The sequence below is a fragment of the Syngnathus leptorhynchus genome, chromosome 16 (assembly GCF_054491065.1).
Source record: "Syngnathus leptorhynchus isolate UIUO chromosome 16, UIUO_Slep, whole genome shotgun sequence".
Taxonomy (NCBI): Eukaryota; Metazoa; Chordata; class Actinopteri; order Syngnathiformes; family Syngnathidae; genus Syngnathus; species Syngnathus leptorhynchus.
In genome coordinates, this window is record NC_141210.1 from 7,720,951 (window position 1) to 7,736,383 (window position 15,433).

Here is a 15,433-nt window from a genome sequence, read left to right on the forward strand (position 1 = left end):
TGAGGATGTGTATTCTAAGTTCTTGTGTTGCTATAAAAAAAAAAATAAAACCGCAGAAATGATCTTTCGTTTGCTTTCTATCAACTCATTAATTTGGATTGCCGTGAAGAATGAGGACGATCATTGGCTAAGTATCAGCCAATCGCGTTACAGCTAGCTTTATAAACAAGGAAGTAGAAACCGCAGGCTTCGTTTGCTCAATACTAAATACTATCAACGATACAACCTCTCTGAACCTCACTGACAGATTTGACACATTAAGGTTTAGAGTACGAACATGTCTGAAAGAAGGTAAAAACAACTATGTCACATATTAACAATGTAGTGCATTTTATTTTCTCGTTTGCTATAGTAACCCAATGTTTGTAAACAAGTAGCTATAATTAATTGCAATGTCATGGCCCGTCGCTCTTCGTGGTTGCAATTGACTCTTGCTTATAGATATGATCACTTCAGCTCGTTACATTCCGTTACGTTTTTTTTTTAATACAAAAAAAAATTAGAACATAATTTTACCAAAACTACGAATGCATGTATTCATTTTTCATTTCCGTATGAATATATTAATAATAGTTTATCCACAGTGACAGTAACAAACTGTCCCTTGACACAACTTTGATGCTGTGGGCAGAAGACATTGACCGCGCTGGAAGTAAATATCTGAAATTCCTTCAGTCACAGGGTGCAGTCACATGGTTTCCCTCTCTTAACTACCATAGTCAGTTCTCCAATTTGATCCATCAATCCACATTATTATGCATAACTTGTTTGGTCCAATGAACATGTACTGGTTTATATGGTCATGACAATAGTTCTTTGTTCTGTTTGTTCTTCATCTACATATACGTAGCTGCTCTGGCGACCATGGGTGTTTCCTCGTGCCCAATCTTGTTCAAATGTGATGCTTATGAACCTCAATCCCTCCTCGACTTACCCTGAGAGTCAGTCCCCTGCAGATGAATACATGGACGACTGGCTCTTTGTCCCTTCTACCTCAGCTGCTTCTCCTAACTATGAAGAAGAGTGCAGAGAAGACACGGAGGAAAGAGGCAAACTCAAATCCAAGTTTGTCTCAGCATGGAATAGTGTCAAATACGGTTTGTTTTATCTGCCGGACTTCATTACAACGACAAGTGTGTAGTTTCCGTATCATTTGATCTTTTGACGTCTTGTTTCTAATTTATTAGGCTGGTCCTTTAAGCAGAAATCTAATTTGAGCAAGACCTCTCCTGTGATTATGTTTGGAAAGTCGTATCAAATCAGGGATCGAGGTGAGGTTGAATTTAAAGCATGATGATTGATTTCTTTGCGAGATAATATAATTTGGTCTTTTTATTACAATGTCAGGGGAGAACGAATGCTTCCACCTCTCCTTTGCTGCTCTCCTGTGGTTGACATACAGACGAGGTTTCCCGCAGCTGACAGGCTGCTATCTGACCACTGATAGTGGCTGGGGATGTCTTCTCCGTACAGGACAGATGTTGTTAGCGCGAGGCCTGCTTTTACACCTGATGCCACAAGGTGACACAGCACAAAGTCACTCGGGAACTTTTCTGACATACCTCATTTTTTTTCTTTTTTTTTTATCTTTTCCAGGCTTGACTTGTTCTGCGAGCCATGTGTTCAAAGATGATATGGATCTCCTAGAGATTCGTTCTGAAGCCAGAGCAGTGTGTTTGCAAAATTCCCAAGGGCTCAGAAAATGTGTTCGAAAGCTGAGTTTGGGTTCCCTTCTGGATAGATGCATGGAGTCCACACACAGAAAAGTTGTATCGTGGTTTGCGGATCACCCCTCAGCTCCTTTTGGGATACATCAGCTGGTCGAGTTTGGCAAAAGCTTAGGGAAGAAAGCAGGGGACTGGTACGGCCCCTCAATTGTGGCACATATGCTGCGGTCAGTAATTAATCAATTGTGTATCATGTCTTAGTTACCTTACAATATATTACTCAGAAAATTATATATTTTTTTTTTTTCAGAAAAGCTGCAGAAGCATCATCTGACCTTCCCAATCTTGCTGTCTATGTTGCACAAGATTGCACCAGTTAGTACTTTCTTCTTTTCTTGAATTGTTTACACATACACGGTTAATTAGCTCACAGTGTTTTTTTTTTTTTTTTTTGTAACTCTCTTGTTTTAATCAGTCTACATTGATGATGTGAAAGAGTTGTGCGGACGACGTCTTGCTGGGATCTCTGCTGGTTCTAGTCAGACTTGGAAGGCCATCATCCTCCTGGTGCCAGTGCGGCTTGGAGGACAAGAGCTCAATCCTGCCTATATCACCTGTGTCAAGGTAGTCTGATATACAGTTGACCTCCTCGACGGTGTTGAGTAGTTATTTCATGGATGTGTCTGCTGTCTACAAACAACCAAACCAACAACCTTTCCTCTATTTTTCTTAATTCATAGAAAATCTTGAACTTGGAATACTGCATCGGTATCATCGGTGGTAAACCAAAGCACTCGCTCTACTTTGTTGGTTTCCAAGGTAAATCCCGTTCCATGTCTTTGAATTATTCAGATTAGCTGTTTGAAGATTTTTTTGTTTTTTTTAACTTATGACCTTCTCCTTTGTCCAAGATGACCATCTGTTGTATTTGGACCCTCATTACTGTCAACCCACGGTGGATATAACAAAAAGCAATTTTCCTTTAGAGGTAAGCAGAAATGTTGTTACTCTTCTTTTTGCTGTCTTTGAACATCAGATTTAGATCCTTTAAAAAAATACTTCAATGTCATACTAACCACACTGTGGCAACCAATGGAATCTTTATTTGTTGAATTTTCATCTTGATATGTTCCAGTCATTTCACTGTAAATATCCAAGAAAAATGCCCTTTTCCCGCATGGATCCCAGCTGCACCATTGGATTCTACGCAAAAGGTCAAAAGGACTTTGAAATGCTGTGCAAAGTTGTAGATGAGGTAGGTGGATACGTGGGAAATTTACATGCAACTAGATTATTTTAAAGCATTTTCATGACCATGAATCTAGTAGTTTTGTTACACCCATCTCCCCTGTCCCCCAGGCTGTCTCCACATCTGCAGAGACGTACCCCATGTTTATATTTTCCGAAGGTCATAGTCGAGTGGAAGAAAACGAAAGCAAGAGCCACGCCATCGCTTATATCCAGAGGAAGTCCAGGTTGAAGAGGGTCGACACTAGTGACAGCATGGATGAGTTTGTTCTATTGTGAGCCAAGTTAGCAAACATCGGATATAAAATATGCCTCATAGTTTAGAGGTTTGGGTTCAAATCATGTTACACTCGGGGAAATGTTTTATTTTTCTCATACTGTATTCAACAACATAAAACGAGCGCTGTACTAGCAATAATGGACACGATATATAGATGCGTTCCTGTGACAATTATAGCATTTCACTGTTCAACGGCATGTGACTTGGTTTTTTGAAAGAAAATAACTTAATGTTGTCAAGAATGTCGCTGATTGTGTCCTTAAATGTTATAACTGGCCTGGGGAAAGTGTAAGCTTCGTGATCTATGTATATTTTTAATATAATTTTACCTTTGTCATTTTTGGAATAGAAACTGCTGGCTGTGTTCTACTATGCTGTACATTTTTGACAAGAAGGTTTATAAAATTGAAAATATTTGTCTTCTTGTATAATGTTCTTGATGTGTATTTATTTTTTTGTTTTTTAATCTTTTCTTTATTTAAGAAGAACGTTTGAGGTCATGGTTATTCATACCATCCCCCCCATTCCGGCTTCGATTCGCGCATGCGTTGCCCACCGGGAGCGAAGGAGGGCGGTGTTGAGTCGTACAGGCAGTTCCATTTTACTCAGCAAGGAGGGGGTGAGGGAAAAAAAAAAAAAACAACTGGGGTAGGTCGCTCTTTGTTTTCTCGTAGGGAGGAAAACCAAGAGACTTTGCGACCGGCAAGATTTTTAACACCGCTGTTCACCGTTCGTGTAAGTCTCATTCGATGTTGTTAGATTGACGAGGTGACATTTGTGAACGACAAGATCATTCCAGGATGGATTGGTGTTTGTAGGACGTGGTATGTTTGAGAAAAGACGGACACCGCAGTTAACCGGCGGCGGCGCGACTGCGAGCAATGAATGAAAATTATATTTGGAAATGTGTTGAGCGGAGCAGAGTTGAGGGTACGGGAGGCGCTTTGGATCAATCAACGAAAGCAGCGAGGGATGCGCCAAACTTTGGCTCGCTGTAGATTTCAAACAAATAGCTCGCTTCAAATGATTTTTCTGTCTAATTGGCCTGGAAAAGCATGGCCGGCTAGGCTAACTCTGCTAACCCGCTAGCTTGTTAGCTCCCTTCATCATATAAACTTGGGTTGTTATCTCAATGATTCATTTTGTTTTTACCGCGCATGCTAAAGTGTAGGATGTCATTTTCGAACGCACGCTTCTCTGTGACGTTAATGGTTGTATTATTGAAAGAGTTGATCTCAAAATAGAGTTCTAGACGAACAATTCTATGAACCGAGACAAAGTAACGTTGACAATGGAACAAGCTAGGCCCATCAGACGTTAGCCTAGCTAAATATGACAATAAATTTGAGAGTAATATCTACTTTAACGATTGAAAGTGTTTACGTAAAGACATTGCTCTACTTGATTGTTAAAAGTGTGGATTTATCTCTTGCCAGGTCTAACTTCTAAACTGTCGCTTAGTTGCGCTGACTAACCGAGCTGACTTTCTTAAAGGGGGTTCGACACTATGGAGAGATGAATCCAATAATAACCCGGTTTTCCTACGTTATGAAAACGCCTTGTTACTTTGGAATATGATGAATTATTATCACAAATATAATAATAAATAAATCATTTTTAGTTGGCCAACTGTCTCCTGGTTTGCTCATATAGACGTGTGTGAACATTTTAGCAGATGAATCTAAAGCTTACTATTTACACTGCAAATGTAATCTAAGGTTTTGATTATTAACTTCCCTTAAGGTGTAGGAACCCTTCCATGTTGTTATTGAAGGCATATAACTATTTTTTAACGGGTATCAAAGGTGAACCTTTCTCACTGTTACTGTTTTATTTTGTTATTCTTCATAGGGGTCCTTCGTTGTTGCTGCCTTACATCCCCACTCTCCCCTGAGAGATGTCCACTCCTGACCCCCCAATGGGAGGGACACCTCGGCCAGGTCCCTCCCCAGGCCCAGGGCTATCTCCAGGTGGTATGATGGGACCAAGTCCAGGTCCTTCCCCAGGGTCTGCCCATAGTATGATGGGGCCCAGTCCAGGACCACCTGGATCTGGACATCCACACCCCCCACAGGGACCCTCAGGATATCCTCAGGAAAACATGCACCAGATGCACAAAGTACATACGTTATTTTACATTGTCAATTCTTTGATTACAAGACTGTATATAAAGCCAAAAAAGCCTTTGATATTTTATTATTATCCCAGCTTTTAAGATGCAGTGATCAGAATATATTAAAGAAGCCATGAGTCAAATGAGTCAGTCTTTTTAGTATATTGTGTATAAACGATCTATCTGTAATGCAGCCAATGGATGCCATGCATGAGAAGGGCATGCCCGACGACCCTCGCTACAGTCAAATGAAGGGCATGGGCATGAGACCAGGAGGACACAGTGGGATGGGACCTCCACCAAGCCCCATGGACCAACATTCCCAAGGTATTGAATCTGGAGAAGATTGTATCACTTGATTTTAAAAGTTTATCCTTGAACACATGAACATAGTTCTAATCAACAAGTCACTCAACCAGACAGACAGTAAAAGCAAAGTTGAGTCAAAGAGAGAGACACCAACAACCCATCGAGCCGGTTTTTCCTCTTGTTTTAAATGTGGCAGCAGATAGCCAGAGGGCTGACTTCCATTTTTCTTCCGGATGTATCAGCCACCTTTTGAACATATTAAATCGCTGTTCCAAAAAAAAAAAAAAAGGGTCAATGTAATTGTTGCATTCTTGCTCCCAAGGTTATCCTTCTCCTTTGGGAGGTTCGGAGCATGCACCTAGCCCAGTCCCAGCAAACGGTCCTCCGACTGGCCCCATGATGCCTGGTGGTCCATCTGGTCCCGGGGCTGGCCCAATGGAGGGTAGCAGTGACCCAAATCAGGGAATGGGTCAGCCGAACCGCGGAGGTCCTCCTGGTCCCGGTGGACCGGGTGGGGCTGTAGGTGGACCAGGGGGCCCAGCAGGAGCCACGCCTTTCAACCAGAACCAGTTGCACCAACTCAGGGCTCAAATTATGGCCTACAAGATGCTGGCACGCAGTCAGCCCTTACCAGATCACCTGCAGATGGCCGTGCAAGGGAAGAGGCCCATGCCAGGGATGCAACAGCAACCCATGCCCAACATGCCCACCTCTGCCGGTCCTGTAGGCGCACCAGGGCCAGGACCAGCTCAGGCCAACTACAACAGACCTCATGGTAAGCAAAGGAAAGGGGATCGAGAGATGAAATGTTGAAATATATAAAAAAAAAAAAAACTATTTTGCTTTCAGGCATGGTTGGTCCCAATATGCCACCCCCTGGACCAGCAGGAGTTCCCCCAGGCATGCAAGGCCAGCCTGCCAACGGACCTCCTAAATCATGGCCTGAAGGTACCGTTTGTCTCAATTCTGACCCAAACGCTAGATACTGTGATTTCACAACTAGTCTCTCTTCCCATAGGACCAATGGTGAATGCGGCTGCACCATCCAATCCTCCTCAGAAGCTGATTCCTCCTCAGCCTACCGGCAGACCATCTCCTGCTCCTCCCTCTGTGCCACCTGCTGCTTCACCAGTAATGCCCCCTCAGACGCAGTCTCCTGGTCAGCCTGCACAGCCCCCTCCCATGATGCTTCACCAGAAACAGAATCGCATTACCCCGATCCAAAAACCCAGAGGGCTGGACCCAGTGGAAATCCTCCAGGAGAGGGAGTACAGGTGAGAACAATTGGTCTCCTCTCAATTGAATGTCATCTTGCTACGAGTCGTTATCACGTTCACTGTTTTGGTTGCACTTAGTAGATATTCTAAAAGGTGTACATGATCCTTTTTTTTTTTTTGCAGGCTACAAGCCCGTATTGCTCACCGTATTCAGGAACTGGAGAACCTACCTGGTTCCCTTGCAGGTGACCTACGTACCAAAGCGACCATTGAACTTAAAGCCCTCAGGTTGCTTAACTTTCAGAGACAGGTACGCATGCTGATGAACTACATTTATCAAACCTCCACACAACTGCTAGCTAAATTCACTTTTTTTTTTTTTTTTCTCCTTCAGCTACGCCAAGAGGTGGTTGTCTGCATGCGTCGCGACACTGCTCTAGAAACTGCTCTTAATGCCAAGGCCTACAAGCGCAGCAAGCGCCAGTCTTTACGTGAGGCACGTATCACGGAGAAGCTTGAAAAACAACAGAAGATTGAACAAGAACGGAAACGTCGACAGAAACACCAGGTATGCGTTTATATTTGAGGTTTTTAAGGGATTGGAGACAGAATACAAAGTTTAGGGTAAAATTGACCTTCTGGTCTTTTGTATTGTCCATAGGAATACCTCAACAGCATCCTGCAGCACGCCAAGGACTTTAAGGAGTACCATCGATCCATCACAGCAAAGATCCAGAAGGCCACCAAAGCCATCGCCACCTACCATGCAAACACTGAGCGTGAGCAGAAGAAGGAGAACGAGCGCATTGAGAAAGAGCGAATGCGGAGGCTGATGGTGAGATGTCACTCCAAAAAATGTTTTTATGCCATTAGACATTTTCAAGGAATTTCAGTGAGTGCATAAACCGCCTTCATCGCTATATTTTCACCCATCAGGCCGAAGATGAGGAGGGCTATCGTAAACTTATCGACCAGAAGAAAGATAAGCGTCTGGCCTACCTCTTGCAGCAGACTGACGAATATGTGGCCAACCTCACTGACCTGGTGCGAGCTCATAAAGCTGCACAAGCTCTCAAGGAGAAGAAAAAGAAGAAGAAAAAGAAGGTGACTGTATATTCACAGTAATTTACATGACATGTTTTTGTTGGAAGTGTTCATCATTGTTTTGTATCTTTAATGATTTCAGAAGCCAGAGCCTACAGAAGGTGCTCCTGCTGGTCTTGGACCTGATGGAGAGGTGAGATAACACGTCAAAGATCAACATGGCAATAATTGTTTTGCTTTTAAATGGCATATTGTTTGATTTGTGACAACCCCTTAAATCCATAGTCATTGGCACCTAAGAGCATAAATAAGACCGTAAATCATGCTACTTTTGTCTTTCCGCTCAGCCATTGGATGAAACCAGTCAAATGAGTGACCTCCCAGTGAAGGTCATCCATGTGGACAGCGGTAAAATCCTCACAGGGGTTGATGCACCTAAGGCAGGCCAGCTGGAAACGTGGCTTGAAATGAACCCAGGGTCAGTACAATATGAAAGCTGTCTCACTTTGATATCATTTGATATACATTCTGCGTCATAATGTTATTCTATTCCATTGGTGTATTGAGTAATTTTGCTTTTTGTAGATATGAAGTAGCACCGCGTTCAGACAGCGAAGACAGCGGCTCTGAAGAGGAGGAGGAAGAAGATGTACGTGACCCAAGTTATTCTTCATCACCAGAGCAGAAAGCTCCTTCATATTGCCCTCCCTGACCTTTTCTCTCAATTTTGTGGGAAGGACGAGGATGAGAAACCCCACGCTTCTGCAGCTCAGAACGAGGAGAAAAAGAAGATACCCGACCCAGACAGCGAAGAAGTGTCTGAAGTGGATGTTCGGCACATCATCGAGTAAGCACACTATTTTCATTTCCTTCTTATAATAATTTCATTTGGTTTTGAGATGTTTCTACCATGTGACTCACTTTTTTTTTTTTTTTTTGCCTCAGGCATGCCAAGCAGGATGTGGATGACGAGTACGGAAATGCAGCTTTCAACCGAGGCCTGCAATCCTACTACGCTGTGGCTCATGCAGTCACTGAGAAAGTGGACAAGCAGTCTTCACTGCTCATCAACGGTCAGCTAAAACAATACCAGGTACGCAATCCAGAGTTGGAGGAGAAAAATCAATCAATCAATCAATCAATAATTGAAAGAATACGCCTAACCTTTCCTTTTCTATCTAGATCAAAGGGCTAGAGTGGCTGGTGTCACTTTACAATAACAACTTAAATGGTATTCTGGCTGATGAGATGGGTCTGGGAAAAACTATCCAGACCATTGCCCTGATTACCTACCTCATGGAATACAAGCGCATCAACGGGCCTTTCCTCATCATCGTACCACTCTCGTAAGTCTACAAAACCGTCGATTTATTGCACGTTTGAAATGATTTGAATACGCTTAGCATTTGTCCAGGAGTCGCTTCTAATCCAAACTTTTCTATTGCTTCTTAGAACTCTGTCAAACTGGGTGTACGAATTTGATAAGTGGGCGCCATCTGTTGTGAAGGTTTCCTACAAGGTCAGTTTTCCCCCCCCAATGATTAGATCAAGCTCTAATTCTGACATGAATCATATTCTATGTGTAAATATCACTTTTTTGGGGGGGACTTCACAGCAAAAATTTGGAATTTTTCTCCAAATTTCTTTCAGGGCTCTCCAGCTGCTCGTCGTGCATTCGTTCCCATCTTGCGCAGTGGCAAATTCAATGTGCTGCTCACCACATACGAGTACATCATCAAAGATAAGCAGGTGCTAGCAAAGGTACGTGTCCACTGTCAGGTCAAAAGCATCAACGTGGAATCACATTTATTACATTTCCGTAATGTTCCTCCAAAAGCTTCGTTGGAAGTATATGATCGTGGACGAGGGCCATCGTATGAAGAACCACCACTGTAAGCTGACCCAGGTGTTGAACACGCACTACCTGGCCCCACGGCGGTTGCTGCTCACAGGAACTCCTCTGCAAAACAAGCTACCTGAGCTCTGGGCCCTGCTTAACTTCCTCCTGCCCACCATTTTCAAGAGCTGCAACACCTTCGAACAGTGGTTCAACGCCCCGTTCGCCATGACTGGAGAGAAAGTAAGCATTAGCACCAGTGACTGTGTCATCCTAATTGAGTTCTATTGTTGACTTTAATAGCCACCAAAGCTAGATGTGGTTGCTTTGAGTAAGTCTCATCATCCTCCCTTCCCTAAGGTTGACCTCAATGAAGAAGAGACCATTCTCATTATTCGGCGTCTACACAAGGTGCTGCGGCCCTTCTTACTACGCCGGCTCAAAAAGGAGGTTGAGGCCCAGCTGCCCGAGAAGGTTTGGCTCCCTGTTTCACAACATTTGAAATGAGCATAAACACATTTCACTCTGAAGTGGGAGCTTCCTGATTTAACCTTGGCCCTTTTTTTGTGTTTGATGTTTGCTAGGTGGAGTACGTGATCAAATGTGACATGTCGGCCCTTCAGAGAGTGTTGTATAGACACATGCAAGCAAAGGGGGTCTTACTCACAGATGGATCAGAGAAAGATAAGAAGGTAAATAAGTGATTTTAAATACTCTCAAATGTTATTTGTAAAAACAAAAAGTCAATCAACATCCCATTGTTTTCCTCCAGGGTAAAGGTGGCACAAAGACTCTGATGAACACGATTATGCAGCTCAGAAAAATTTGCAATCACCCCTACATGTTCCAACACATTGAGGTACACTTTTGGGGGGCGGGGGTTTCAAATCTAGTGGGAGATTAAGAGTAATTTTCAGATGAAGATTTAATGTTATGTGATGTGGGGGTTTTTTTCCCCCTAGGAGTCTTTCTCTGAGCATCTGGGCTATTCTGGCGGAATAGTGTCTGGGTATGTATAGCATAAACCAGGCTTGCATTGTGTGTCTTTAAAAATACCCTGTCTCATTTTTTGATTATAATCTTCTTCTGTCCAGTCCCGACTTGTACCGCTCCTCTGGGAAATTCGAGCTGCTGGATCGTATCCTCCCCAAGCTGAGGGCCACCAACCACAAAGTGTTGCTCTTCTGTCAAATGACCACACTCATGACCATCATGGAGGATTACTTTGCTTACCGCAACTTCAAGTACTTACGTCTAGATGGTGAGAGAACTCCTCAACTCCTTACTTGTTGTAAATGGCCCACCATTTCTCTATAGTATATTATATATATTTTTTTAAATGTCTTTCTCACAGGAACCACCAAGGCGGAGGACCGTGGAATGCTCTTGAAAACCTTCAATGACCCAGCTTCGGAGTACTTTGTGTTTCTGCTCAGCACCCGAGCAGGAGGTTTGGGTCTCAACCTCCAGTCCGCTGACACCGTTGTGATTTTTGACAGTGACTGGAACCCCCATCAGGTAAGGTTTGTTTGGTTGTGAACAATCCTGATATGTGCTTGAAAAAAGCCGTTTTAAAGTTGCGTGTCTTTTTTTAAAATATATTTGATCACACTTGTACATGCCGGGGTGGCGGAATACTTTTTCATGGAGCTGCTAATTTTCCATTTCTCTGATAGGACCTTCAAGCTCAGGACAGGGCCCACCGTATCGGTCAGCAGAACGAGGTCCGCGTCCTTCGGCTGTGCACTGTCAACAGTGTGGAGGAGAAGATCCTGGCGGCAGCCAAGTACAAACTCAATGTGGACCAGAAAGTCATCCAGGCGGGCATGTTTGACCAGAAGTCGTCAGGCTGTGAGCGCCGGGCCTTCTTACAGGCCATTCTGGAGCACGAGGAACAGGACGAGGTCGGGGCTCGTGGAGGCTGCCGCACTCGGGGGACGTGGGTGGGTGTGATCTGACCATTCCAACATTGCCCGCCCACCCACATCCGCCAGTGCGCTGTTCCCACATTCTCTCCTTTATTTTTTTCTTCCTCCTCTTTCTTAGGATTTCATCAATCCAGACTTCCTTTTCTCTCTTCTGCTTCTTTACTGATAATGAATATAATAACGATATTTACTTCATTTCTCCTTTTTATTTACTTATGACAATTATAATCACTTTATCACTGTGGCAAGAGGATAGGATTAGGATTTGCGTTCTCCTTTGCTTAAAGTTAGTCTCTATTCGAGAGCGTTACCCCAATAGTCTACAAACTGCCTTGCCTCACTTCCGCTGTCTAATCTCTCCGCAGGAGGAAGACGAAGTGCCTGATGATGAGACAGTCAATCAGATGATCGCCCGAAGCGAAGAGGAGTTTGAACAGTTCATGGTAAATCTCAGCCCACTTTTCAAACTTGTCACTGAATAATCCGAGTCCACTAAACCATCTGGGTTGCTGTCCCCATTCAGCGCATGGATCTGGACCGACGCCGCGAAGACGCCCGCAACCCCAAGAGAAAACCTCGTCTGATGGAGGAGGATGATCTCCCCGGTTGGATTTTGAAAGATGACGCTGAGGTCGAGAGGCTTACCTGCGAAGAAGAGGAGGAGAAGATGTTTGGCCGAGGATCCCGCCAGCGTAAGGAGGTGGACTACAGCGACTCGCTCACCGAGAAGCAGTGGTTGAAGGTCCGTCACAAACAGCGGCTATTTCAAACAACGGCTGCACTTTTGTTCTCGTTTGACTCGCTAATCTTTTCTTTTCTATAGGCCATAGAAGAGGGTAACCTAGAAGACATTGAGGAGGAAGTGCGCCACAAAAAGACAACCAGAAAGCGCAAGCGAGACCGCGACCATGACGGTCCCGCTACTCCCAGCTCCAGCAGCGGGCGAGGACGCGATAAGGACGACGACTTGAAGAAAGCAAAGAAACGCGGTCGGCCGCCCGCTGAGAAACTTTCTCCGAACCCTCCGTCCCTCACCAAGAAGATGAAGAAGATAGTCGATGCTGTCATTAAATACAAGGACGGGTGAGTTCATTACATTTTGGGATTGACAAACACTTCTTAACATTTCTACATTGGATAAAATATGCTTGAATCCAAAATATCTTCTAGTTTTTTGGGCCAGTGGGCTAGCAATGCAAAGTTGTTTGAACTAATTGATGCACATTCTCTCGTCACGTCAGTAGTAATGGAAGACAATTGAGTGAAGTCTTCATCCAGCTGCCTTCGCGCAAGGAGCTTCCGGAGTATTATGAGCTCATCCGCAAACCAGTAGACTTCAGGAAGATCAAGGTTTGTACTCGGTTGTTGTTGTTGTTGTTTTTCTTCTGCCAGTTTATATCTGACTTGTACTGCTCCGTCTATCAGGAGAGGATCCGCAGCCATAAGTACCGCAGCTTGAACGACCTGGAGAAGGACGTGATGCTGCTGTGTCAGAACGCTCAGACGTTCAACCTGGAGGGCTCTCTGGTTGGTGTCTTTTTTTTTTTCCAATTTTTTTTGGAGTGTAACCAGGTTATGAGCAAGTCTCAGATAAACCGCAGCTAAAGTGATGGAGGGCAACAGTGACGCTTGTGTTTACTGAATGGGAAAACACAGTTAATCACACTCGAGGCACAAATTCACAGTTTCACCTTTCTGTTCAGATCTACGAAGACTCCATCGTGATTCAGTCGGTATTCACCAGCGTCAGACAGAAGATTGAGAAGGAGGAAGACAGCGAAGGAGAAGAGAGCGAGGAAGAGGACGATGACCTTGATGAAGGTTCTGAGTCTGAATGTAAGCATCCTAAAATGATTTGTACAAAACGATGTCAACAAATATATTCAGATGTCACGACAAGCCGTGTTCCCCTCCCAGCCCGTTCTGTGAAGGTCAAGATCAAACTGAGCCGCAAAGAAAAGGGCGACCGTGGCGGGAAAGGACAGCGGCGGAGGGGCCGTGGCGTGCGGGCTAAACCCGTGGTGAGCGACGACGACAGTGAGGATGAACAGGAAGAGGTGAGACGCGTTCATGCACTACTTCATCGTACCATTGACAAGAAGTGTGTTCTCAACCATTTGCGGTGTCTCGAGATGTTCTTTTAATCCATTTTCTTTTCGTCGTCAGTGAAATTGAACATTTGCGTTTGTTTCAGGAGCATTCGGCCAGCGGCAGCGAAGAGGACTGAACCTGAACCACTCCTAAATGGACCAATGGCCCACTGACCTACTTGACTGGAACTTAGACCTTTTTCTCGAGGTACAGCAGGAAGACGTTCAGTGTGAAAGCCTAGTTTTACCTAGATCAGATTTTGTTTTAGTGAGACTGTTATATTCTCATGAAATTGTATCATTGATTTAAAAGCAAATAATGAATATGAACGATCCACTTTCATATTTAAACATGGTTTCTTAAGATCAGTAGCATCTCATTTGAGGGGGGGGTGTCGCGTTGTTTGTTTTTTTCTTCTCTTTAATTGGAAAATTGACAGATCCTGACTTAACAGACTGATCACGGGCCACATAGACAGCATTTTTTTTTTTATTATCATTATTAAAGTTATGTTAGTTTGTCATCCTTTTGAGAAGTGAACCAAGAGTCACTGTGTTCCCTTTTGAATGCATGTTACGCGTTTGTGGAATTGCACCTGGATGTGTCTTTGTTATTATCTCTGTGTAATTTAAGACTACAAGCGGGATTATGGTACGGCCCACCCGCAGCCCTTCCCTCTCAGGTTGTGTATGTAAACAGGGAGGGAGGGAGGGACGGGACCATTTTCTCGTGTCGGTGTCACTGGATTCCAAAAAGTAAAAAAAAAATAAAGGCTTCTCGTAATAAAGCTGTTGATTTTTTTTCTGACCGCTAGGTGGCGTACTAACCACAGTATGCTCTTTATTATCAGTTAGTCTGAGCGGCATTCATGACATGATTTCACTGAGCTCATGTTACTGCTACTGTCTTCATTGAGATTTTCATGATATATTTGTACAGCTGTGGTTGTCATTCTGGCATCATTCTATTTGCCTTCCAACTTCTTTGTTGACATTTGCCGCTCCAACCCTCATTCTTATCATTTTCAAGTTCAAGGTGATGAGAGTAGACCAAAGTATATATTCACTGAGCTATTAAACCTATCTAAGCCTCCACTCCCAGCCCACTAGTAATCTCAAACATGCAGTTTTCAAATGAGTAAATCAACAGTATTATTTTACTATTTGTTGGAGAAGTTAAGGCATGATCAAACCACACAATTTTCAATTTAAGAGAAAATGCTTCAAGTAAAACCTGAATTAATCTTCTGGGAAGAAGGCAGCTAAGGGATTGTTCGACATGTGTAAACAGGCCATTTAGAAGTGACTGACATGGGAGCAAACATACCGGAATAACCAGAAAACCTTTGCGTGTAGGGTCAGGGGAGGAAAAGATTGAAAGTCCATTGTTTCTCCAAAAAAAAAAAAAAAGTGTTTTACTCATTTGATTTGAATCTGCTCTTTTTTTCCTTCCCTGACAATTTGATGAGTGAGGTTTTTTGTTTTTTTTTTTAGATTTATTTATTTTTTTCAAAACTTTTATTCCAAGCATGATTTTTTTAGAGATTTTAAATCACAATAAAAACCCCTGTGCTGCGCTCATGTCAAGAATGTATTGCACAAGGGTCAAAATACAACTTTCAGAGAAAAAAGCAGAAAAAAAACCTCCAATGTTGCCACGTGCGCACGTGAGCCTTCTGCGAAGGGGTTAAAGTTACTCA

At 43.5% G+C, this 15,433-nt stretch overlaps 2 protein-coding genes across 5 annotated transcripts; both read left to right on the forward strand.

Moving 5' to 3' along the window:
- The first annotated feature begins 156 nt into the window (after nucleotides 1–156).
- Nucleotides 157–3,614, forward strand: LOC147044622 (cysteine protease atg4da-like). The gene is made up of 11 exons (XM_085933365.1): nucleotides 157–291; nucleotides 851–1,097; nucleotides 1,188–1,271; nucleotides 1,348–1,521; nucleotides 1,597–1,894; nucleotides 1,978–2,042; nucleotides 2,143–2,291; nucleotides 2,408–2,486; nucleotides 2,579–2,655; nucleotides 2,803–2,922; nucleotides 3,027–3,614. Exons 2-11 carry the CDS (start codon nucleotides 902–904, stop codon nucleotides 3,192–3,194), a joined length of 1,410 nt encoding a protein of 469 aa, XP_085789491.1. The 5' UTR covers nucleotides 157–291; nucleotides 851–901; the 3' UTR covers nucleotides 3,195–3,614.
- A 168-nt stretch (nucleotides 3,615–3,782) lies between these two features.
- On the forward strand, nucleotides 3,783–14,521 carry smarca4a (SWI/SNF related BAF chromatin remodeling complex subunit ATPase 4a). Of its 4 annotated transcripts, none has more exons than XM_085933361.1 (34): nucleotides 3,783–3,930; nucleotides 5,047–5,314; nucleotides 5,503–5,635; nucleotides 5,940–6,392; nucleotides 6,467–6,565; nucleotides 6,636–6,891; nucleotides 7,018–7,144; nucleotides 7,229–7,402; nucleotides 7,496–7,669; nucleotides 7,771–7,938; nucleotides 8,021–8,071; nucleotides 8,226–8,356; nucleotides 8,464–8,527; nucleotides 8,616–8,725; nucleotides 8,824–8,971; nucleotides 9,061–9,224; nucleotides 9,331–9,397; nucleotides 9,529–9,639; nucleotides 9,716–9,958; nucleotides 10,076–10,189; nucleotides 10,300–10,407; nucleotides 10,488–10,574; nucleotides 10,678–10,724; nucleotides 10,810–10,976; nucleotides 11,070–11,233; nucleotides 11,392–11,658; nucleotides 12,009–12,086; nucleotides 12,167–12,385; nucleotides 12,467–12,726; nucleotides 12,885–12,993; nucleotides 13,069–13,170; nucleotides 13,347–13,479; nucleotides 13,561–13,700; nucleotides 13,838–14,521. In XM_085933361.1, the coding sequence occupies exons 2-34, from the start codon at nucleotides 5,093–5,095 to the stop codon at nucleotides 13,868–13,870; spliced, it is 4,923 nt and encodes a 1,640-aa protein (XP_085789487.1). In that variant the 5' UTR covers nucleotides 3,783–3,930; nucleotides 5,047–5,092; the 3' UTR covers nucleotides 13,871–14,521. The 4 variants fall into 4 exon arrangements, with proteins under 4 accessions (XP_085789487.1, XP_085789488.1, XP_085789489.1 ...); XM_085933362.1 differs by having other exon boundaries at nucleotides 12,888–12,993; XM_085933363.1 differs by having other exon boundaries at nucleotides 11,392–11,619.
- Nucleotides 14,522–15,433: the final 912 nt, after the last annotated feature.